Raw genomic sequence first — 26,702 nt, forward strand, 5'->3', positions numbered from 1 at the left:
TATGGAATCCTTCACAGTGAGGGCTCACTGGTGTGTATCGTAATGCATCGTCACACCCCTGGAGAACTTTCTATCCCCCAGCACCTGTTCTAGCATGCCGGTCAGTTGGCCACATGACACCACTTCCGGTGCCTACTTCCGGTTTGTTACCGATATTATACATGTTACTGGGTTTTCACTGCTAATGTCAACAGTTTAGGGTCAAAACTGGTGTAAACAATATATCTAAGGAAAGGATAAGTTGGTGTAAACATACATTAATGTTATAGCTCTATGCAGTTTCCTCGGAAGAAGCGACAAAGAAATTGCCGCATGTGTATCTTGACAACTAAACAAACGAAGACGCGCGGCGGTGCACGAGCCTTGCGAATGAGTTTCGCTCTCGCCTTGACTTTGATAAACTTGTATCTTATTTGTAAACGTTGAAAGATGCAATATTACGTACGCTAATTGCTATTCGAGTGCAGATACAGGCCCTTCTATTTATATTCATTTAATTTATTTTTACTTAGTGCGGAAGGCCGCTGGCTACAAATTCAGTGGACTTATGTTCAATTTCAGATAGAACAATGGAGATATCTCTCCTTCCGACTGGAAGTGAATGTGTGCCTCTTGTGATATGTCTGTCTTCTGATGTTTTAAGTTGCAGCCGTGCTGAGCAAATGACCAAGAAATCCAGCTACTGTACTCGTGAACGTCCAGCATCTTCTTTAGAAAATGTTGCAAGAAATGACATAAGTCAAGCCAGCTGTTAGAAAATAGGATACAGAATACTTAAAGGTTTAAATAAAAAAAAAAACAAATTTATTTGATTGCAGTTCAGAAGTAGCTTACTAGATTATGATTAAAGGAGGCTCCTCTCCCATTTTGACACCCGATAATACTACAATTCAAAGAAGATAAAGATTTTTATGCAGAAAAATATCAAGCGCATACAATCATTCAACTTATATTTTAGACACAATATTCACGCGATAATTAGTTTTTTTAGCGTTGTTTGTTAATCTTTCTTTATCTATCACGTACAGTATTAATGGACTCATTGGTAATAAAATACTGCTTAATGTTTAATTTTCTAAGATAATTGCGTTAGTGAATCTTCTAGTAATGCATTGAATCCGGACTGATACCTGATACGAGAAGTTTATATTTCTTCCCAAATATTAGACTATAAATTGAAGCGTCGGCTGGAACAACGTTGTAACTTACAAAATTTTCATCCGGGGTGTTTCCGTGTAATAATGTAGTATGTCATGTTACCTTGCTATACTCTTTGGGTTGCAACTGTCCATCAATGCAGTACGTGAAATTTGTCCGCTCAAAAGTTTGCTACCATATAAGAACAACGTTGTACGTGTACACATTTTTGCAGCTCCTGTAAATTTTACCAAATGTAACTTATAACGTTGTTCCAGCCGACGCTTCAATTAACCCTTAAATTCGCAAAGTATCCTATAGGATACAACAGATTAATAGGCGATGTGCTTTAATTTCAATGGAACAATAGAAAAAAATTTGGTAGGAAAATTAAAATTACTATAATATTGCACAACATATAAAATATGGACATTGCGATAGTTGTTTTCTTTATAGTCCGACACGGTTTAATAAACTAGTGTGAAAAATGAAGTTTTGCCAATTTAAGGGTTAAGTAAAAATATGTCCAAAAACTATTCACATAATGTCTCCCAATATTAAGCCTAATAATTTCAGATTAATTGAATAATTCATTAGGTGAGAAAGTATGTGCAAAATACATGTATTTAACTTGTTATTTATTCTTTTTAACACAGCTTTCGTCTTAATTATCATCAGTGCTACTCCATATTATTCACAATGCTATACATATTATACAGTATCACTGTAATATAATAATGAAACCAGTCATTTTTGTTATTGTATAGTCTTCGTAATAATAATAATAATAATAATAATAATAATAATAATAATAATAATAATAATAATAATAATGATGATAATAATAATAATAATAATAATTTGATTTACTTTATTTTAGTAGGTTATTTTACAACGCTTTATCAATATCTTAGGTTATTTAGCGTCTGAATGGAATGAACGTGATAATGCCGGTGAAATGAGTCGGGGTCCAGCACCGAAAGTTACCCAGGATTTGCTCATATTGGGTTGAGGGAAAACCCCGGAAAAACCTCAACCAGGTAACTTGTCTCAACCGGGAATCGAACCCGGACCACCTGATTTCGCGGCCAGATGCGCTAACCGTTACTCCACAGGTGTGAACTAATAATATAATAATAATAATAATAATAATAATAATAATAATAATGTTATTTCCTCTTCTACTTTCTCTAATTCCTTCTTATTGTATAATAATGGTGTCATTGTACCTTTTCGTCATTAACCTCACCATCATCATCTTTCTTCATCCACTACAACAACTTTGTTCTCCTTCACTTCCTTCATTCAAGCTTAAAGTTATGTTTGAGGACCCTTGCTGTTTCCATTTCTTCTTGACGATTCAAAATTTTTACCGTGTACTGAAATTTTGAGTCAGTTGTGAAACTACGCTGTACCAACTAATATGTTGTTTATTGTAGATGGCATTGATACTCTTAATAACAAAATGTTTTTTTGGCAAGATAAAGTCGAGGATTCGCAATATGATTACATGACATTTGCCTTACAGTTGTGGAACACCTCTGAAAAATTCAACCAGATAATCAGCACAAGCGGGAATCGATCCCACACCCGAGCGTAGCTTTGGATCAGCAGGAAAAAGTGTTGCCAACGGGGTTAATTGTAAAAACTTTGTATCAAAATCTTAAATATTTGTACACTATAATTGAATTATGTCACGAAATTACGTCACTTGATATCATCGGTCAAAATTTAGACCTTATATATTAAAAAAACAGTATTCTGAGTTGTCTATAAATAAATTTATCTTGAGGTGGAATATATTGAAAATCTCTTACATTGTAAAGATGAATTTCTATGATATAAATAATTTTTGTACTAGATGTCACTGTAAATTTTCTGTAATTGTAAATACAAGTAATAACAGTTTCGTGTACTAAGTACAGATCAGAAGTCGTTGAAAGTTTGTTGCTGGAATGATGATAGACAAAACAAGAGTAGGCCTACTCCGAGACATTGTCTCCCAACACCATCTCGCCGGTATTCGAATTCAGGTCTCCAGAATGAAAACCGTGATGTTGCCCTGAATCCTGTGGCTCCATTAGCTTTTGCAGCCTTAATGCGGTGGCGAGAAAGACCTCATTACGGCTGACCAGCACAAAAATCTTAAATATTTGTGCACTATATTTGTAATTATGTCGCGGAATTACGTCACTCGATATCATCGGTCAACATTTAGGCCTTATATATTAAAACACAGTATTCTGAGTTGTCTATAAATAAATTTATCTTGAGGTGGAATATACTGAAAATCTCGAATAGTGTGCAATTTACATTGTAAAAATGAATTTCTATGATATAAATAATTTTTTTGTTAGATGTCACTGTAAATTTTCTGTAATTGTAAATACAAGTAATAACAGTTTCGTGTACTAAGTACAGATCAGAAGTCGTTAAAAGTTTGTTGCTGGATTGATGATAGACAAAACATGAGTAGGCCTACTCCGAGACATTGTCTCCCAACACCATCTCGCCGGTATTCTAATTCAGGTTTCCAGAACGAAAACCGTGATATTGCCTGATCCTGTGGCTCCATTAGCTTTTGCGGTGGCGAGAAAGACCTCATTACGGCTGCCTAGCACAACCTGGAAAATAGGCAGACCAGGATCTGGTAGCCATTGCACTCCACAACCCGGAGAAGATTGCTAAAGGTCTTTGTATTCTGTTGCTTTGTGATTGAATTAATGCACAGATTACGGGAGACCGCTCCTCTCATACCTGATATAATTGAGATGCGTCCAAGGGCTTGTTCACCCCATCTCCGTCAGAGGCTGAGAGCCGCTTTCCAACTTTTCAAATTGCCTCAAACTACAAGGCCCGTTTTTATACCTGTAATCATGATGATTCCTTAATTACAGAGAAATTACATGGTGGATGATTACTCCGGGAGCTCCTCGAATCGCTCACAACACGAATATTTCAGAATTCTGACCGTTATTAAAACGTGTAACACATGGAATACCGGTTTGTGTTAAATTGTTCAGCCTCTGAGCAACGTTTAGCAGTAGACAGGCGACGGGATAAATGGTGAAAATAAACCATTACTAAGTAGGCCTATCTTTTTAAGTAACTTATATTTACTGCTTTTACGATTGTTAAGGAAGTTACCAAAGTACGTTAAAACAGTTTTCTAGAACGCCTGGTATGTCAGGTGGAGAAAAAATTTATAATAGGCCTAATGTTTCTGCGAAGAAACATTGCTACTTTTTGTGATGTAGAAAGAAAGAAGAGAGATATGGAGAAAAGAAAGAAAATATGATCATGAAATGAAGTACGAAATGATGAAAACGAAAAGGGAAAGGAGAAAAAGAACGGGATAAAAAGAAAGTTAAGGAAGGAGGGAGGGGAGAAATAGAAGAAGGGAATGAAAAGAAAGTTAAGGAAGGAGGAAGGGTAGAAATGGAGGAAGGGTATGAAAAGAAAGTTAAGGAAGAAGGGAGGGTAGAAATGGAAGAAGGGAATGAAAAGAAAGTTAAGGAAGGAGGAAGGGTAGAAATGGAGGAAGGGTATGAAAAGAAAGTTAAGGAAGAAGGGAGGGTAGAAATGGAAGAAGGGTATGAAAAGAAAGTTAAGGAAAGACGGAGGGTAGAATGGAAGAAGGAAATGAAAAGAAAGTTAAGGAAGGAGGGAGGGTAGAAATGAAAGGAGGGTACGAAAAGAAAGTTAAGGAAGGAGGAAGGGTAGAAATGGAAGAAGGGTATGAAAAGAAAGTTAAGGAAGGAGGGAGGGTGGATATGGAAGAAGGGTATGAAAAGAAACGTGTTAAAATTGAAGAGAGGATAACGAGAAAGAAAGGGTAATACGAAAAGAGAAAAGAAAACGAAGAGAACGAATGTTGAAACGAAATAAAGACAGAAAAAGGTGAAACGGTAGGAAGACGTAAACAAGAAAAAGCCGCTGGGAAAATTAAAGAAAAAAGGGAAAAAGAGAAAAAAATGGTGGAGAAAAGGTACTGTGTAATAGAAGTAACAAATACCGGTATTAAAGAAAATAAAGAAATGAGTATAAATAAAAAGAAAGCGTATAAATAAAAGTTAAGGAAAAAGGGAAGGGAGAAATGGAAGAAGGGGATGAGAAGGAAGTTAAGGAAGGAGGGAGGGTAGAAATGGAAGAAGGGTCTGAAAGAAACGTGTTAAAAGAATGAAGAGATGATAAAGGGAAAGAAAGGGTAATACGAAAGAAGAAAAGACAACGAAGAGAACAAAGAAAGGAACGAAATAAAGACAGAAAATGGAGAAACGGAAAAAAGTAAACAAGAAAAATGCACTCGAAAAAATTAAAGAAAAGAAGGGAAAAGAGAAAAAATGTGGAGAAAAGTTATAACTGAAGTAACAAATACCGGTATTAAGGAAAATAAAGAAATGAGTATAAATGAAAGGAAGAAAGTGAATAAAAGAAATACATAAAAGATATACCTGGTAATTGAAAGAAAGGGTAGGAAGAAAAGGAAAGATAGATTATAATTATTGCAATACAGATGGAATAAAAATATAGAAGAAATTAAAACGGAAGAACATAAAACACAATATAGAAAGGAATGGAAATTAATTAAATTAAAGTATACTGTGGAAAAGAATCATACATATAATACATAAAGAAAGAGAGAACGATAAGGGAAATAAACACACAGAAGGAAAAATACAAAAAAGAACGAAATACACGAAGAAAGGTAAAAACAGAGTAACGTGTTTAATGAAATTCCAAAAGAGTGCCTGATATGTTGAGCGGCACACGCAAGGAGAAATCATAATGCAGAAAGCGGATGTAGACAATTTCTTCTAGTAGACTGCTATAGCCTAGCTCCCATTATATTAGAAGACTAGTTGCGCACAAGAAAGAAGATGGAGATAGAAAATGTCCTGCTGCCACTGAAGGCGACAAGTAGAAAAGACAGACAAAGCGGAATTCTACATTGACTCCTTAATTCAACGGTGGGCCTAAGTTCCTACACTCCTGCAACGTCGCATTAGCGTAACCCGATGTCTCTCTCTCAATGAAACAAACGATGCATAAAAAAAGAAACACTCTCTGGAATGAAGAACGTGACGATTGGTAAATTACATTCACATTTCATAACAAAATGTAATTATCTATTATGATACATTTTTAACAAAATGAAATTAGTATGAATACAAGTAAGCAAACAATCATCACTATTTCAACATGCAATAATAAACCTATGAAATGGCTAAAGCTGGTTGGGTTAAACGACAGGAATAGAGATTTATCTCCTAATTTCAACTCATAATAATTATTAGTATATTATGATCAATCATCGTTTAATAATATCTACTGCATATGAAGGGTTCAGAACCATAGTGGGCCAAGCGCCATTTATTAAAACAAGGGTTAAAATGAAGTTATTACCATAATTCAATGGAAAAATATAGCAAGTAATATAAAGTATACACATTAAAACTAAATGATACTTCAATCTTCATTAAACTATGGTATTCACATAACTTTAATCCTTGCTTTCTCCGTTTTTAATAAATGGCGCTTGGCCCACTATGGCTCTGAACCCTTCATATACAATTTGAGATGTAAAAAAATGAAACTTAGCCGCCACGATGGTCTAGTGGCTAGAGTGCTGGACTTATAATTCTGTGGACCCGAGTTCGATCCCCAGTGTATCCCCGATTTATAACTTGTGTTGGGCAAACACAGGTAACACAGGGTTTTCTCCGGGAACGCCGGTTTCCCTGTGGCATCCCAACAAATCTCCATAATCATCTCACCGCAGGTGTAGTGTAGACCAGCCTCCTATGGCGCACTCAGGGCAACGACTCTGTCGGTAAATTTGTCTATATAACTGCCTTTATTTGGGTGAATGGCGTCATTAGTTAAAAAAATAATAATGCAACTGTGTAACATGAAGCACACAGTTAACTAGTAAGTATCTCGTTATAAACGAAATCACTGTTATAAATCTATACATATAACTGACTATAAAGAAACAAACAAATTCATGAGATTATTGTCCCTCATATAGATATTGTCTCTTATTTCTGGTCAATTTGGATTCCATGTAAATAGTTGAAAAAAAAAACTAGTTTCCCATTTCCATATTTACTAACAATGCCATGATATCTCTCTTTCATATTTCATGGTAAGCCTGTGAACGTATTATAAGGCAAAGTAATTGCAAGTTCAAATTTAGTGCCAGATTTATTTACAATATCCCATAAATTACCTGTAAAACCTTTATATAACTCAACTCGTAACTTTGCTTATTGATTTCAACATGCAAGTACGAATCCGTCCACCGCTGTGAAGTAACGGTTAGCACGTCTGATCATGAAACTGCGGGTCCGGGTTAAAATACTGGTTGGGAAAAGTTACCTGGTTGAGATTTTTTCCGGAGTTTTCCCTCGACCCATTAAGAGCAAATGCTGGGTAACTTTCGGCGCTGGACCCTGAACTCACTCGCTAGCATTAGGTTCGTTCCAACAAGTCAGGAACCGTCCGTAACTATTGCGAGCATGCTAAGTACAGAAAAAGCGTTCCAACACATTTCAAACCAGTTCTGAACCGGAAACATGTAGGTACTGCAGTCGGGCGTTCCAACAAGCTTTTGACACGGGTCCGGAACGGTCAGAAGTAGTCAGCGGATTGAGGCATGTACTGAAGAATGTGTCTCTCGCACATGCAAACGAATAATAAAACTAGAGATGTAGTTTAAATTTTCGCCAAAAAGATAGAGAATAAAAATTATTTCGGTATTGAAATAGTTAATTACAATTTCAACATGTAACTTTGATTATTTATTCATTCATAGTTTTCTGCTCAAGGGCAAGTCTTTCATTGCAAACCCAGCATTCTCCAGTACTTTCTATTTTCTGCCTTCCTCTTTGTCTCCTCATATGATCCATATTAATGTCGTCCATCTGATATATTCTTCTGTTCCGAACTCTTTTCCCGTTCACCATTCCTTCCAGTGCATCCTTCAGAAGTCAGTTTCTTCTCAACCAGTGACCCAGCCGATTCCTTTTCCTCTTTCTGATCAGTTTCAGCAAACTTTGATTAGAAGTATAATCATTAACGTACGTAAATTAATAATTAAAAAAACTACTTCTAGATGAGAGTTCCCCACTACACGACATCGAATTAGCGGAATTCTTGCCTTCCATAGTTTTTGTTGTCTTTTTATAGAAAATGATCGAAATTCTATTTTCTGCAAAATAATTAAGTAGTCCGTTCTTAGCAAAGATGATCACAGTTATAGCATCTCTGGATTTAGTACACGATGATCCGAAAAAGCGTTCCAACATCATCCAGTTCTGTTTCAATCCCGTAGCAGATACCCAACCAGCGCATGCGCATAAGATGATCTTTGGTTCGTACATGAACTGATATATGAACCGCTTGCTGGAACGAACCTATTATCACCTTCATCTCACTTAGACGCTAGAAAACCACAGAAGTTGATAAAGCGTCGTAAAATTAACGATTAAAAAAGTGTGAATCCACCACCCACTGTAGAAAAAGCTTTCCACCATAGGCTACAGTATTGGATTGACCTCACCTAGTCTAATAGAAGTTGGTGCAAGTTTGTGTTTTTGCGTTTTGCATTTTCATATCTTTATTTTTACATGTTAGGTTGCCCCAGGTTCTCCATAAGGAAAAAACAAAGCATAGGTATATCACTGGATCCAAATTAGGACTTAGAATGTTTACATTAATAAAGGAAAATTATTCATTTCTTGCAGATGAGACTCTGACAGGAAAAATGGGAAAATGTCGAAAGTACCTGCTTCAGCATCATGTTAAGCTACCACAAATTTTACCGGAACTTTTTCTTTTTCAGCGCGAAAGGCCGACAATTTTTTCCACGGAAATTTTTAAATAGGCCTATTGCACGTTGAGTTAGAATCTAACATTGGGACGTGACCTTAGCAGAGAGAATTACACATAAGTGCAAGTTCTGTCTGCAAATATATTAAATTTACGATACATCGTTACCCAAAATGCTAGAATTTTGTCTCTCCATGCTAAAGATCTGTATTCAAAGTTGGGTGAATATAAGTGAAATTTATAAGAAAATATTGTTCGGGGAACATTTACAAAATGTATTGCTATTTTCTCTGCCACGATTCCACCACTTCTCCATTGATTATCATTTAGTCTAGTCTTTTCCCGTGGTGCGTCACAGGCAGTACTAACGACTGTAAAGTTACCTACAGTTTCGGTGCGTTACTCTTAAGAAGAGAACGGTAGGAGCCAGATGTTCAGGTATTCAAGTACAAACACTCAAATGATAATGCGACATACATCGCTTTAGCTTCGAGGGGCGCCCCGCACCTGTTCCCACCGAACTCGCCACGCAGGGGTGAGCTACCAGCACGAAGAGTTCCGCTCACGATCTTACACATTCCGTTTTAATGAGCTTGGCTTGCACAGGAAAACGATTAGCAAGTCTTCCGTTAATTGGTTCCCTACGCGTACTTGATAAACATAGACACGTGTTTCTCAAGACGGCGTGGCGGGTCTTGTCTGAGCCTCTTGTAACTCGGTCAGCTGATGGCTTCCATCAAAAATGTTCGGTGATCGATTCCAACCAGATAGCGTACAGGGCGAATATGGGAAAGACTTTCTCAGAGTCCTATGGATGTCCACGACATTCTCATTACATCATAAATTAGTATCAATTTCGCTTACAGATTTTCTTCTAGGCCTAATACTTCACATTTCCGTTTCTTCAACATCCTCATTCCACTGTTACATGATCACCAAAGATGAATGGAAATTATTCATGAATACTCGTACTAGGTTTTTTGGTGGTCTACTGACTGCAATTCTTGCCATTAAATCCGAGGTTCGAAAGTTTAAATCTGGCAGAGAGCTATAGATTTCTTAGAGCGACAAAAAACCAAGAGTTGTGAATTTACGGCATGTAAAATAATCCTGTCCAAAATGATAGGGAACCATGTAATATTTACTGGCCATTTATCGCTCACATCAAAATTTGGAAGTAGCACATTAGGCCAATATCAGCAGCTTACATACACAAGGGGTTTACCCACAAACCACCTGCAATCTGTACCATACACACGAGTAGACTTTGCAAAATTTGTTTTGTACCGTGTATTTCAAAAGTTATGTGTCGAATAAGTTAATTGATTGTTATTATTTTCCAGCTGAAATAGTTCCAATTCAGTAAATGCCGATATCTGAAGGACGTATAGAGTCTGTAGGTCCTGCTACTTTGTGCAGATAACATCACGAGAGTATACAAAATAAATTCATAAGCGGCATTCTGATATCTCTAAAGGCTCTAGTGGCTAGAGCGCTGGACTTATAATCCTGTCGACTCGGGTTCGATCCCCGATGTACCCTAGATTTATAACTTCTGTTCAGTAAGCTCATGGTTCAGGTAACGCAGGAGTTTTCTCCGGAAGCTTAGTTCCCCTGTGGTTTCCCAACAAATCTGCATCACCCTCATCATCATCATCATCATCATCATCATCACCACCATCGCGGGTGTAGCGTAGACCAGCGTCTTATGGCGCACTTGGGCACCGATTCTGTCGATAAATTGGCCTACATACTGTAAGTGGCTTCATATAGGTGAATGACGAACGGTTAAGTACCCGCCTTTAGTAAACGAAGGGAGGAAACTTCTTTGACGATCATAACAACCAGCACAACTTATCCGGCAAGTTTTACAGCGTTTCAATGGAATAGTTACATGATCTGACACTTAAAAAACGTAAAGAATGTGGTTTCAGCTTGATGAAATAGCAGCACATGCTTTATCGGTTCGCCAAACTTACGTATCATATTTGGGGAACGTTGAATTGAACGACGTGGTCCTAAAACTTGGCCTCTACGTTCACCGTATCTTACACCTCTTGATTTTTTCTCTCATGCTACGTGAAATAAGAAGTTTTAGACAGCTGAAACGCTGAACAGAATCGAAAACGACACACAAAACATTCCACTAGCTATACTCATGAAACTTTGGATCGTATAACATAGGCTATTGTTTTCGAGTGAACAGAGCACATTTTGAACCTGAGCAATGAGCTTAAATACCTTTGTGAACAAGAAACAAATATTAATTATCATAGTATCAGTTATCATACGAACAAAATCGGTAACGTACACAACTTCAATTTCTCCGTGCTAAGTAGGCAACTTATTTAGCATAGTTGTAGTGCGGAAGAGTTGTATGAAGGCTAGCGTTACCGGTACCCATTTGGTACTGAACTTTCGAGACTCGCGGTACAAAACGGTTATGAAACAAGTTTGTCATGGATTCTTTTTCTTTCTTAGTTAAATAAACTAATGTAGACTAATATTATTTTTGGCAAATAAGGCACAATTTTCGGTATATGAGAATTCATCTAGTGCTTCAGTTTCTCTTAGACCTACCTTTCACACTCCGCCACTATCATCTTCATCACTTTCACAATTACTACAATTGCCACCACCAACATAATAATCTTCATTTGACGGATTTCAGAAAACATCTCAGGCTCAATTCTGACTTACGCGCAAGTAACCGGACCGAACAATATTAAAAAAAAAAAAAATACTACAAATATGAAACTCAAATTAATGTTTCAGATCCTTCTAATGTAGGTTCTTGCTGACACATCTATTATCAGGGAGTACAGTCTTAGAAAAAAGTTTTGTCGCACGGATACTTTATAAGTCCCAGAAAGGAGGCATTGCGCATGATCAGACATACCACGAAACAAAACTAATTTTATTACCTCAACTAGTCCTTCTTTTGTGAACCAGGTCGCTCGTACTCTGATCATGCGCACTGTCTGCTTTATAGGACTTATAAAGTACCCGTGCGACAAACGTTTTTCTCCTAATGCGCCAAAACTTCTGACTAGGAAAATATGCGAACCACTACTGTAGATCACTGACATCATCTGGCCGATCTTTCACCCAGCCGTTAAGTCCCAACTCGTCATTATCAGCTTGTTGAATTTCTCTCCGGTGTCTCCAGTGTTGTCACCTACCCTCGATTAGTGGTCGACATAACACAGTTTTCACCATCCTTAATGATGATTTCATCAGACGTGCCAACACAGTAACTGACGCAATTATGAAAATCGTACTCCAGTGCCAAGTAGCTTGGCACTCCCAAGCCCTAGCTGGTAGGTGATAAGTACTGCACTAGCGCTCGATTTTCTAGGTCAACGCCACAGAAGTTTTGGTAGTACAGTAAGACTGTACATTTCATTTGACGATACATTATGTCAGATGAAGAACGATTTTTGCATATATCTCACGTGTTATTAGTGAACTATATTACTAGTCAGCGATGTATGAAATGGAGGGGAAAATGCCACCCTACCCCATTATCTTCTGGCTTAATTGCCTCATGAATGATGCTTTATTGGTATCATGAGATTTCAACCAGTCTTCGAATAGCTGACTAAACATATAGCCTAGTGCTTCAAAAATATAAGAAGACAAACGAAAATGAACAGTAGGCCTATTTTTGATGAATAGGCAAAAATTATAGGGTCTAAAGCAATGGTCTTCAGCACTCGCTCAAACAAGTAACTTAACGGGTAAGAAGTGTATCTAAATATGCACCGTCGTGCAGAAGGGAGAGGGAGGGAGTAGCCTATACCCACCAGCATGTACCATAGTGCAGTCTCTTATGCGCGAGTAAGAGACGCTAGCCCGAGGGTGCACTGTGCTGATGACCGCTGGTCTAAAGCAATATAATATTCAACAGATAAATAAGCAGGGTGGGACACTAGGGCGGAATGAAATAAAATTTTAACACTTGTAGAATGTAAACAAATTGAATCATACGAGTGGTTATAAATGTATTACCTGCGGCAGACTGGAGATAGTGAAGAAGTCCATTCTGTTTAGAGTAAGTTAATAACTGAACTAAATGCAAGGAGACGATATTTCTGTTCCGACATTTCCATTATACTATTTCATTAAAACAAAATGAGAATGGGAGTGAATCTGAATCTGGCCAGTTCGGGTAAGATTTGTGACTCGTGATATGACCAGAGATGTTAAAACGAGTACAAATAACAGCAAAAAAAAAAAAAAAAGAAAAAATTGTTCTCATCTTATCAACATTATTATTAAAGGGGAAGTGTTTTCGATTGCAAACGTATTGTGTAAGAGTTATATTCCATGAAGTTATTATGGACACCTATGACACGGCACAAGAAGATCTAACTGATATAGTTAGAAAATCCGAGCCAACCATGTAATTTTCTGTTCTCTGTGTCGTCTCTTCGTTTCTTGTCCATAAGTGAAGGAAGCTGAAAACTGAATCGTAATGGAACTGACCTTTGGCGTGCAGCATTTTGAGGTGATCCACAGTCATCTGCAAGATTTCGGCCTTCTCTAGCTTGGCTGAACCCTGCTTCTCAAAGGCGGTAGGTACCAAGCGTCGCAGCTCTGTGAGGCTCGTGTTGATGCGGTCCCGACGTCGCTTCTCGATGATGCCTCGTCTTTTCTTACGACTCAGCATTTGACAGCTGTCTGCGTCCCCTGGTGACGAACACCTGCAACCACCGACCTGAAGTTATATCGCTGCAACTCTTGCATATCTCCATTGACGCCATGCTTTCTTTAATTTATACATTCACGCAATTGGCAGGAACAGCTAAATAATAATTTAAATTAATAGATATACCGTATCTTATTTGCTGACGACCAAGTTATCCTTCCTGATTCTGAAGAAGATCTACAAAAGTGGCTTACGAACTCCAAAGAGTAATAGATAATTACAGTGTAGAAAAGCACCGGCGAAGTCCAAAGCCAAGGTTTTTACAGGCCCCAATACCTAGGCATAAGACAAATGCAAGGTTGACATTGAAAAGTGCGAGGATTTTGGGTAATTACAACGTGATAGGGTAGATATATAGACATCCATAGTTTCGGAACTACATGTTGGCTCCATGATCAGGGACGGTAGGGAAAGAGAAACAGAGAAACCAACCTGTTGGATCCTTTATCAAGAGCTATTCTCCAGACTCGACTCCTTGTACAGACATCCAGTGTTTTGGGGTTACATGTCGACTCCATTATCAGGGAAGGTAGAGAAAAGGGAACGAGAAAATCTATCTGTTGGATCCGTTACCAAGAGCTCTTCTCCAGGACTGAACTCCTTGTACAGACATCCAGTGTTTCGGAGCTACATGTCGGCTCCATTATCAGAGACGGTAAGGAAAGGAGAATTGGGAAACCTATCTGTTGGATCCATTACCAAGAGCTATTCTCCAGGACTGGAGTCCAATGTTTCGGAGCTACATGTCGGCTCCATTATCAGAGACGGTAGGGAAAGGAGAATTGGGAAACCTATCTGTTGGATCCATTACCAAGAGCTATTCTCCAGGACTGGAGTCCAATGTTTCGGAGCTACATGTCGGCTCCATTATCAGAGACGGTAGGGAAAGGAGAATTGGGAAACCTATCTGTTGGATCCATTACCAAGAGCTATTCTCCAGGACTGAACTCCTTGTACAGACATCCAATGCTTCAGAGCTACATATCGACTTCTTCATCAGGGAAGGTATGGAAAGGGAATGAGGAAACCTATAACCTATCTGTTTGATCCATTACAAAAATATATTCTCCAGAACTGGACCCTTTGTACAGACATCCAATAATTCAAAACTACATGTCGACTCTATTATCAGGGAAGGTAGAGAAAAGGGAACATAGAATCCTATCTGTTGAACCTGTTACCAAAAGCTATTATACAAGACTGGACTCCGTGTACACACAACCATCGTTTAGGAGCCACATGTTGGCTCCATCATTAGGGAAGGTAGGGAAAGGGGAATAAAGAAAACAACCTGATGGATCTATACAAAGAGCTATTCTCCAGATTGGACCTCTTGTACAGACTTCCAATATTTCGGAGCTACATTTTGGCTCCATTATCAGAGACGGTAGGGAAAGGAGAATTGGGAAACCTATCTGTTGGATCCATTACCAAGAGTTATTCTCTAGCATTGGACTCTTTGTACAGACATCCAATGTTTCGGAGCTACATGTCGGCTCCATTATCAGGGAAGGTAAGGTGAGGAGAACTGGTAAACCTCTTTGTTGGAGCCATTACCAAAAACTATTCTTCTGACTGAAGGTGTAGTGATTGCGGGATAAGTATATAGCCTGCATGAGAATGACAGATTGGTTTACCCGTTACCTTTAAGCTACCTTCCAGGATGAATCGGACACGTAGCACCGAAACGCTGCATATCTCTGCATTACTTTAGGACTCTGTACAAATAGGTCTACCCGAAACCTCGCACAACGTTTACCATCGAGAAGGCCTCAAATCACACTAATTAGATCATTGTTTCATAGTTAATTTGAACAACACAAATGCAATTCCATTTCATGTTTTCGGATCTTCAACTCGGATTTTTGACGTAGGACTGCATCTTTCCCTTGAGTGTGGTGGGAGGGGAGGGTTATACTTATGAATTGGCTATCACGTAAAAATGCAACTCCCTCTCACCAATACAGAAGGAAAATAAATACAGGAGAAGGCGAAGAGAAACGAAACAATGGGAATAAAATGGGCACAAAGGAAAAACAATTAAAGCAAAGAGAATACAAGGAGAAGAAGGGAAATACAAGACGAACAAGAATAATAAGGGTAAGACAAGGAGAAAAGGGGAACTACAAGGAGATCAAGAGGAAGACAATTAGAATACAGAGAATACTACAAGGAGAACAAGGGTAAAACAACGAGAATAAAAAGAATACAAGGAGATCAAGGGAATACAAGAGAAAAATGGGAATACATGGAAAACAATGTGAATAACAAGGAGAACAGGAGTAACTCAAGGGAAAGATAAGGAAAACGAGGAGCATACAAGAAGAACGATGGAAAAATGAAGAGAACAAGGAGAATACAAGAAGAACACGTAGTTCTACGTGAAAATATGTAGCTTAGTAAAGCTAGTTCCTGTCATTTTTTTTCTAAATTTTTAGAGAGTTACATGGTGGAAACAACATGATTATGGATCTTTACCTAAGAGGATAGAGAACGTTACATTTTGCAATGCAGTGTGCACCACGACCTACTCATGCATTGGTACAGTTCTGTTAAATACCCGAAGGTCCAAGTTTAGAGCCGTCATCTGGAGAAATGTGTTTCTTAGAACAGATGTTTCCTCAAGCTGTTGTCTCCTCACTCCCTACTGAACTTTGTGAATGGCTCATTCACATAATAGCATTGCAGATGTTTGAACTTGCTGTTCGCGATTTAACTCATGAAATGCGAATAATTTTTTGGAACTTCTCTCAGATTTACAAAGGAGGTAGACCTATAAAGATTGATATTCATTAGTTACGAGTAAGCCTACTTATTTTTTACAAGTAGTAGGCACCTTTTTAACCATCCTTTTCAACGGAAGAGAATATTCAAGTTCGGTATTACGATGAGACGATATTGAAATAATTTTATAGTGGAAAGAAAAGACAATGGAAATGTTTATATTCATTTCTTCACTAAGACATGATTTCTATTTTCGTTATATATTTTATTTGTCAATGACATTTACTTTTTTAATTAAAACAATTAAACCTACATAGAATTGTTTTCAGAACATGGGAGGGGTGATAGCAGGAGGAAGAAGAATAAAGTGTATAAGATTTGCTGGTGATATGGCGTTGTTAGCAGAAGAAGAGACGATACTAAGGAACATATTAGTGGAGCTAAATGACAGCTGTGAGCAGTATGGGATGAATATAAATGCAAACAAGACGAAGACCATGATTGTTGGAAGAAAAGTAAAACAGGCAAACATGCAGATACTAAATAAGGGAGTAGAGCAAGTGGATAGCTTCAAATACTTGAGGAGCATCTTCTGCGGACCTCTGGAAAAATAACTAAGGAAGAGTCTAGCGATGTGCTTTATGTGGAGTGTGACATTGTATGGAGTAGAAACATGCACATTACGACGAAATGAAGAGAAGCGACTAGAAGCATTTGAAATGTGGCTGTAGAGGAGAATGGAGCATGTGAAATAGACAGAATAAGAAATCAAGTTGTATTGGAAAGAGTGGGTGAAGAAAGAATGATGCTGAAACTGATCAGGAAGAGAAAGAGAAATTAGTTGAGTCACAGGCTGAGAAGACCATGGTTGTTGGAAGAAAAGTAAAAAAGGCGAACATGCAGATATTAAATAAGGGAGTAGAGCAAGTGGATAGCTTCAAATATTTGGGGTGTACTATAAGCAGTAATATGAGTTGCTGCCAGGAAGTCAAAAAGAGAATAGCAATGGCAAAGCAAGCTGTCTACTAAAGGATGCACTAGAATGATTGGTGAACGGAAGAATAGTTCGAGGCAGAAGAAGATATCAGATGATAGACGACATTAAGATATATGGATCATATTCGAAGACAAAGAGGAAGATAAGAAATAGGTTTGGAGAATGCTGGGTATGCAATGAAAGACCTCCCATTTGGCAGAACACTATATAGGCCTGTATGTAGGTCTATATACTTATACCACGTATATAGTAGAAATGACACTACGATGGGACATTCTTTTTCATTACACGTTTAACGTGTTTCATGTTACTAAGGATATTAACGGTTACTGTTTATTTCCTTCAACTATTATTCAAAAGATATAGTACATGAATGAAATAGCCTAATTTAATTACAATAAAAAATGAACATTCGTTCTCTTGTATATACAATAAAGGCATTCTTTACTATCCCATTTTTTTTTTTTTTTTTTTTAGATATTTAACTTCTTTTATAAACTGAACAGTTTAAATAGAGCGCGCGGTAGCGTCGCAGCTAAGACGTTGAAAACTGCAAGGACGTAGGCTTGATTTCCGAAGTGTCATGGATTTTCTCCGTTCATCTAATTATTTTCTTTTGTCGGTTATTAACGAGACTGCATCAACTATAAGGTTAATTAGTGTCGAAGGAATAGGTGATAGCGAGATGACGGCGAGGATTCGCCATAGGATTACCTGACGTTAGCCCTACACTTGGAGAAAACCTCGTGGAAAAAACCTTAACCAGTTAACCTGTCCAAGCGGAAATCGAATCCCTCTCCGGGTGCAACTGAGGAACAGTAGGTTAACGCGCCTACCGCCTGAACTACGCCGCTGACTGATCTAATCTATGGCCCTAGGGTTCACTCAGCCTGTAACAGAAATGAATACCAAGAGTAGTCTACCTATTTCCTTGGCGGTAAATTTTAGAAATTTCAACAGCGCATCACCTTAAGACAACTCATCCCACCTCTGGTTCTCCTAGGATACTAATTGTAAGCTAAATGTCGAGATGAGCCCTAAAAGAAATGGGCTACGAACTTACATCTGCCTCTTCACACAAATTTCGGCATTTTTCCTAACGAAATTCTTCTAAATCTGAGTCTGGCTTTCGCAGATTTCCTTCGGTACTCTGGGGAGAGTTTACTCAAGCTTCATTAATAATAAATGCAAGGGCTGTGATCCCTTTTCTCGTAAGGACTGTGGCACCGGTCACTCCACGCTCGATAGGTTTTAACATCTTCGGCGATCCTGAACTGTTGCTTCTCTGTCGTGCTTTTCCCTCACCTGATTTGGTAGCTATTAGATTATGTCCATTTTCGCTTTTCTCTTTCAAAATTCTCTAATATTCCTTCAATAGAACGGAGAGATTTGAAGTGAGACAAATGGTCAACAGGCTTGGAACTTACTACATATACATTTTCGGTTCCAATTTCTACCTTTTAAATGTTTCCCTCCCCACTGACATTGAAGCTTGAAATATTTTTAATACAAAGTGCATCTACTGCGGTTATTAGTGGAACTTTTTTTTTCCATCTGTTTTTGTTGCGACTAGTTGTTATGGAGCACTGTTATTGTGAAAACATAGCATGAAGAAAGTATAACGGAGTTTCTTCGCCGAACGTTTTGGAATTCCACACGAAGGAACAACGCATTGTTATTGTGAAAACACATTAATTATAGGTAACGGTACAGAGAATGTTATGCAGAATTAAGGCTGGTTCGCAATAAACCGGGAACGGAAACGACAACGAGAACGGAAATAATGTTAAAATAAATGTATTTAAATGTGAGCATTCACAATAGTTAACTATGAACGCTCACATTTAAATACATTTATTTTAACAATATTTCCGTTCTCGTTCTCGGTTTATTGTAAACCAGCCTTTAGTTGGAAGACTTAATGGAATTTTCGGTCGATAAAATGCTCTTAAAGTAAACAGTTGAGAGACTGATTAACAAATTCGAAGAGAAGTTTTTGTGGTCTCAATTGGACGATACAAATCTGGATACATGTGGTTCAAATAAAACGGCGTAACCAAATAATTGATTTGTTGCGAAAAAAAATCTCCTGCCTGTCTCATCTTAACGTAACGACGGCTAGAAATGTCACCGAGATCTTGTGTTTTATACGCTATGAGTATTTGCTTGGGAGATTGTGAAATCTGGTATTTATTTAAAAAATCCACGAACAATTTCTAAGATCCGACTATCATTGACGAAGTTGTTGTGCAGCTGCATGGAAAAGCCACTGAAAATTTTGTCGAAAGAAGGAGAGTGTCAGTAGAGTGGCGGAGAACATTGTCTGATATGTGTTTCACTATTAACCGTAATAAGTGCACTTTGTACTAAAATAAACCTATTTGTATTTTTTCAAAAGGCCTACGTAATTAATTATTTTTATTACCAAATTAAATCTTCAGTTTTTATGGAACATCCTATAGGTCTATTAATTTATATGCGACATTCTGGAATAAATCTATGCACATAGGCCTATATTGGTAGATCTAAGAAGAAAATAGTCTAATAATTTAGAAGAAGTCGCTGTACACATACATAATAAAACGGAGATGAACGATAGACGATATGCCCAAAACATTTTTCCGTCATCAAGGATGCTGAAAACGTGTAGGCCTACTTATTGCTGTGAAAACTAGAAATATTTTTTTGGAGTACTATTACAAATATTACTTTTTCCAGAGAGAAAGTAAAAACCGTCTATTAAAACGTTCAATTCATGAAGTTTTCAATTAAAATCTGCAATACACAGACTTCAGTGGGTTCATTTCCCGAAATTTCATATTAGAAATCTAATAAAATAATCCCAAAATAAGTAAATATTGATTTTAGAAGGCAAAAACTCCAAAACTGTCAGGCGGTAATCTCTCTTTTTTTTTTTTTTTTTTTTCAGGAGCCACCTCACATTTTACTCACAAACCCATTCAAGCAGATAAAGTTACATTTACTAAAATGTATTTAAATAGTATTATAATTATGTAATTAATGAAACACATTACACACTAGAATTTCTTCCTACAATCGATTTTGCCAACATTATGTAGGCCTATTAGTTGTAGCGACATAAAAGAAATCAAAGTCCTAAATATTTTGAATTCAATATAAAAAAAACTCAGGCGCCACATAGAAATATTCAGAAGCCATGGCGACCTGGCGCCTGGCATTTGTCTACCAATAATAATAATAATAATAATAATAATAATAATAATAATAATAATAATAATAATAATAATAATAATAATAACAATAATAATAATATAACGATGATGTAAGGCAAGATTTATAGTAGCTACTGTATCATAATGTCTAAATCAATTGTTTCAGTGATAAAATAATATACTTTTGAGGAGATCAAACGAACAGTAACCTCAAACAAATGCAATTGAAATTTAAAAAAAAAAAAAAAAAAAAAAAAAAAAACATCGTAAGACGGAATGCTGAGTCTATACTACGGCACCTAAAATTGGTGCTTACTAAAGCTGAAAAGAGCTAAAATGTATTGACATTACAATAATTGAAGAGATCCGAAAGTGGGCGTGAAAACTAAAGACAGTATTTTTAATTATCAATGACATACAGTAAATTAAATCGTGCCTCTGAATGAGGTTCTGGTTGATATGCAGGCCTACATCTATTATCAGGCAGTACATCTCATGTGACGACTAGTATCAGAGGAAGAACAATTGTTTGTATACATCTGAAGTCTGATTAGTGTACATTTAGCTAATTGGCGATGTATGCAATGGAGGGGGAAAAGAACTAGCCAACCTACCCCATTATCTGCTGTCCTAGTTGCCTTATAAGTGGTGTCTGGTTGTTATCATTTATGAGGTTCAGAGATGTCTTCGGACAGTTAATTAAACAACAAGTTAAATCAATACTTGTTTCAAATGATGGCACAAAATTGCTTTGTATTTTAGAACAGCAAAAGAATATGAGCCATACTCGTACAAGACTTACAGTAGGCCTATTTGAAACTGGGCTTATTTCAGGAAATGCTCAGATACGCCTACTAAGTTACTCCTGCGGAAGCTTAACGTAGACCTACTGGTTAGATCTTATAGACTATTACAAAATACAATACATTCTTCAAATGGTCATGAATAAGAGTAAGTGGTTTTGGTGATGGTGATGATGATGATGATGATGAAATGATGATGAGGAGGAAGAAGAATGAGACAATGAGAAAAAGAGGAAGAAAAATATTAGAATTGCCGTCTCTGCAGTATGACCCTGTTGAATATGGTTTTGAGATATAAACGTCATTTGAATATTTTAATCGGAAAATTAATTTAAAAAATAGTCATCAGGTCTCCTTAAATAAACTTGTTTTTGCGGATGTAACTTAGCTACTAATATTTTTTAAACTATTTTGCTAAACTTTTATAAAATAATACAGCCATAAACATCTGAATGAGACTATACTGTCCTAAACAGAAAAACAGACGCGCTCATATGTCACATCTAAATATCGACAAAGACTTGAAAAGGAAATAGGTTATAAAGGAAACGAAATAATAAAATATGAGTTCGTTCGTGAGATTAAAGATACTGTTAATGGATTGATATTAAAAGTACAAAAACTTCTACCGATATGGATCATGAACTTCTGACGAAAACTCTACCATACTTTTAAGGACAGAAAATAATTATTTTGAATGAATTACGTCTTCATATCAAGTTCATGAACATGGATAAAATTATATTATTATTAAATTGGTATTACTTACACATAGGAAATTGAAATAAATGCTACGGACATGAGAAAATGAAATTAACAAGGCGAACAGGGAATGTATGCAGACTGTAGAATAAATCTCGGCACATTTATTGAGAAGGCGTCAGCTAAATTACATAGGCTATTTGTGCATAAACTATTATTTCAGAATTTAATGTTTTAAGGTTACCCTCATAGCATCTGCGTCGTTCCTTTACGGTTACGTAGGAACTACAGTAATGAACTGGTCTGAAGAGGGAAATCACTTACTGTTCTTTGGAAGACTCCTCCGAGAAGACATCGTCGCAGTCATCACTCTCGCTATGGTGTCTCTTCATGGGGGGTCTGCTGCTGGAGCCACCTGTGGGTGTGGGCCAGTTATTAGACCCGCCACTGTAGCCCCAGTGCAGGGGAGGTTGAGGATCCACCACGCTGTCGGGGGGAGCAGCCCCCCGGGGCACAACCACACGCCACAGGTTAACGGCTAAGTCCCTTCTCAAGTGTAAGACAAAATACACTATTTAACAGTTTGCGGTCAGTTGATTATATCGTCAACTGAACCTGTCACTCGTCACTGGCATGTTCATCCGATAGAGCAGTTCAATCACTACCAACGATGATACAGAATCACATTCACTGCTTCGTAGGATTTATCAGAATGTTCGAAGATTGAAATCTTTTCTTCGATTAAAAAGGATGTATATAGGTTAAGTCCAACACTGAAAAAGTACGAATAGTTACTCCAGAAACTGTTCATAAGTGTGAAATAATCAGTAAAATGTACACAGATTGAGTGAAAGATATTCAACAATAACGTGTGTGATTTATCTGTTATAAAATAGAGGCGTAAAGTTCAAGACGAATACAAACTGTGTTTGTAAATCAGAAACGAACTTACGTCCACAATTTGGTCCACAATTTTATGTGCATAAAAGATAGCAATATGGATCTCAAACAAGATATGAACAGTCTTTAAAATCGATTATTGTTACATCACTTCAGATTCTTCAGAGATTCTTCAAATTCACATCACGTGATATGCATGCGGTATAACGATTTGACAAACTGAACCACAAATTATAATCCACGAAAATTACTGTTATAAGACACTTCTCTCTTGATGAACACTCAAAATATTATGACACTTGATATTCTCAAGTGTAAAATGTTACAAATTCACTAAAACTCATCAACAATTTCGTCAGTTTAATTTATCGTTGAGCACAATAAATAACAACGCGGATGCCATTACATTAGCTCAAATGAGATATTGGAACGTGCGACGGAATGTGATAAAAGTCTCGGTCAACGGTGACCTCTCCCTCCTTCTCCATCCACACACACTCAGATAATCAACAATTAACTCGAACGTCGTCTGGCAGCATCCGGCACGACCGCTCGTTGCGCGTGGACTGCCGCTGTCTGAGTGTGTCGGCCGCCTGGCAGCCCCACTCACGGCCACGCTCCCCTCCCGGCAGGCTGTCGCTCGGGCGCGGGTGGCAACAACAGGGCGGCAGTTTTTCACAGGACTTTTGTAATATCTGACCGAGAGGAAGTAGAAGGGTACGAATAGGGGGGGATTTGTAAAGTGTGGGAAAGTTGAAGAAAAAAGAGGGGAGACCCCTTTTTGCAGGTTATGAGATCCTGAAATACGCATAAAAAAGAGGTTAAAGGTTGGTGGATTTATATAGGGATGAGGTGAGGAAGATGACGTACCTTTAATCGCTATGTTTATTCTATGCTCTTTGTTTCTGCTTTGAATGGACGTCAACAAGGCAGTGGGTATTTTGAAGCATTGTTGCGAAATAAAAGAACATGTGGTTACTGAATTACGTGTTTTAATTAACATAATAAAGCTCATCAAAACAAAGCAAGGTATCTGTATTAAAGTATTATTGCTTTCACTATAATAATAATAATAATAATAATAATAATAATAATAATAATAATAATAATAATAAATTAGTAGTAATAATTACAATATATTACTACTACTACTACTACTACTACTACTACTACTACTACTACTACTACTACTACTACTACTACTATACTAAAAGTCCGCTGCTTACCGGAAGTCTTACCGTTAAGATAAGCAATTAATGATTAACACATATCTTGATGTTATAATCTTACTAGTGGCTTGTGCACCAAATGCTGCAAACTAAGTTCATTAAACGTTCAAATAAACATTTTTCAGATATATTTTCAATGAAGAATACCAGACATTCTGAAAGTTATTTTCTTCCATACTAATGAAAGATACTCTCTCTCGAGCCATTACTGAAGAGAACCACGCATATAAATATCTAGACCACACCGCCATTAAATATATGAAAAAGACCCAACCCCACTTGATTAATAGCTATAAAAATATTTGATTTTTAATAATATTATTACCTTACGTTAGTTTTATAGCTTTCAGTAACATATACTACATATACTTACTATATAGCCGCCACTCAATAAAATCTATACTAGGCCTAATAATAAATCTGTAGCCGAAATTTTTCTGGTAATTTTCGATTTTCCAAAAATAATTGGTCCTAACATATATAATTAACCTCCCTGAAACCGAAAATCGCTTTTTTGAAATTTTTGTTTGTATGTCTGTCTGTCTGTCTGTATGTTTGTTACCTTTTCACGCGATAATGGCTGAACGGATTTCGATGAAAATTGAAATATAAATTAAGTTCGTTGTAACTTAAATTTTAGGTTATATGGCATTCAAAATACATTATTTAAAAGGGGGGTTATAAGGGGGCCTGAATTAAATAAATCGAAATATCTCGCTTATTGTTGATTTTTTAGAAAAATGTTACATAACAAAAGTTTCTTTAAAAATAATTTGCGATACGTTTTATTCCCTGAAAAATTTTGATAGGACTGATATTTAATGAGACAAATGAGTTTTAAAATTAAAATAACTGCCATCTAAGGCCGTGTAATGAATTAAAAAACAAATGACTTCGTCTATAAGGGGCCTTGGACAGCAACAATCGAAAGCTATGAAAGATAGCCTACAGAGAATGTTTCTGTGTTTGTATGAAGTAATATCGGAAGCTAAATTAACCGATTTGTATAATTAATTATTATTTCACCATTGGAAAGTGTAGTTTCTCTAGATGCACATAATGCTATAATGTTATTACAGTAACTTATAATATGATATAATATAATATAATATAATATAATATAATATAATATAATATAATATAATATAATATAATATAATATAATATAATATAATATAGTATAATATAATATAATAAATAAATAAAAATAAAATAATGTAATATTATATAATATAATTTAAGTTATTTGAAGGGTTCACAACCATAGTGGGCCAAGCGCCATTTACTGAATACGTAGAAAACAAGAGTTAAAATTAAGTTATTACCATAATTCAATGGAAACCTATAACAAGTAAAATAAAATATACACATTAAATTTAAATGATGTCAATCTTCATTAAACTATGGTTGCATGTAATATAAATTAAGAAACATGTTAAAGGAATTGTCATTGCACCAATGAGTGGTCTCTGGACCAAAATGATCGCATTTTAATTATTTGGATGCAATTTAAATTAAGTAACATATTAAACGATTTATCCTTCTATCAAACACGAATGTTTCCTGGATCAAATGTCCTATTTTAATTATGTAATTACTTTATATTTATTTCTAACGGGTGCAGCGGAGCGCACGGGTACGGTTAGTATAATATAATATAATATGTAATATTATATAATGTAATTTAAGTTATTTGAAGGGTTCACAACCATAGTGGGCCAAGCGCCATTTACTGAATATGCAGAAAACAAGGGTTAAAATTAAGTTATTACCATAATTCAATGGAAACCTATAACAAGTAAAATAAAATATACACATTAAATTTAAATGATGTCGATCTTCATTAAACTATGGTTGCATGTAATAAAAATTAAGAAACATGTTAAAGGAATTGTCATTGCACCAATGAGTGGTCTCTGGACCAAAATGATCGCATTTTAATTATTTGGATGCAATTTAAATTAAGTAACATATTAAACGATTTATCCTTCTATCAAACACGAATGTTCCCTGAATCAAACGTCCTATTTTAATTATGTAATTACTTTATATTTATTTCTAACGGGTGCAGCGGAGCGCACGGGTACGGCTAGTATAGAAATAAAAATCTAATTTAAGTTATTCTCTACATCTATTTATATAACCCCAAAACGTTTCACTTTCATATCATCAATCTAGCATTAATATGTATAGGCCTAATTAATGAAAAATAGTCACATCATGGCATTAACTACAATAATATTTCATTTCTAATGGTAATAATGTCATCAAACCACCTCAAGTTTTGTAGTTTTTAATATCCAATACACAGCTGTACCCAAAAAATTACACACCACAGAATCGAACCTGTAAATTATTTTTATTAAGTTAAGTTTTTAATAACCAATTTAATTTGAGCTCTAAATATGTCAGCATTCTTGCAGATCATGGCCTTCGTGTAATATTGTTTACTGTAGTGTGTGTTTTGTTTTA

The 26,702-nt window shown here is 36.4% G+C and overlaps 1 protein-coding gene across 1 annotated transcript in view; it reads right to left on the minus strand.

Moving 5' to 3' along the window:
- Positions 1 to 23,552, minus strand: part of Hey (Hairy/E(spl)-related with YRPW motif) — a 120,253-nt gene extending 96,701 nt beyond the window's left edge. The window contains exons 1-2 of the mRNA XM_069848096.1: positions 22,426 to 23,552; positions 13,459 to 13,676 (exon numbers count right to left, since the gene is read on the minus strand). Of these exons, the coding sequence (XP_069704197.1) occupies positions 13,459 to 13,676; positions 22,426 to 22,493 (286 nt within the window). The 5' untranslated portion in view covers positions 22,494 to 23,552. The remainder of the gene's footprint in view (positions 1 to 13,458; positions 13,677 to 22,425) is intronic.
- Positions 23,553 to 26,702: the final 3,150 nt, after the last annotated feature.

This window comes from Periplaneta americana, chromosome 15 (genome assembly GCF_040183065.1).
Source record: "Periplaneta americana isolate PAMFEO1 chromosome 15, P.americana_PAMFEO1_priV1, whole genome shotgun sequence".
Classification (NCBI taxonomy): Eukaryota; Metazoa; Arthropoda; class Insecta; order Blattodea; family Blattidae; genus Periplaneta; species Periplaneta americana.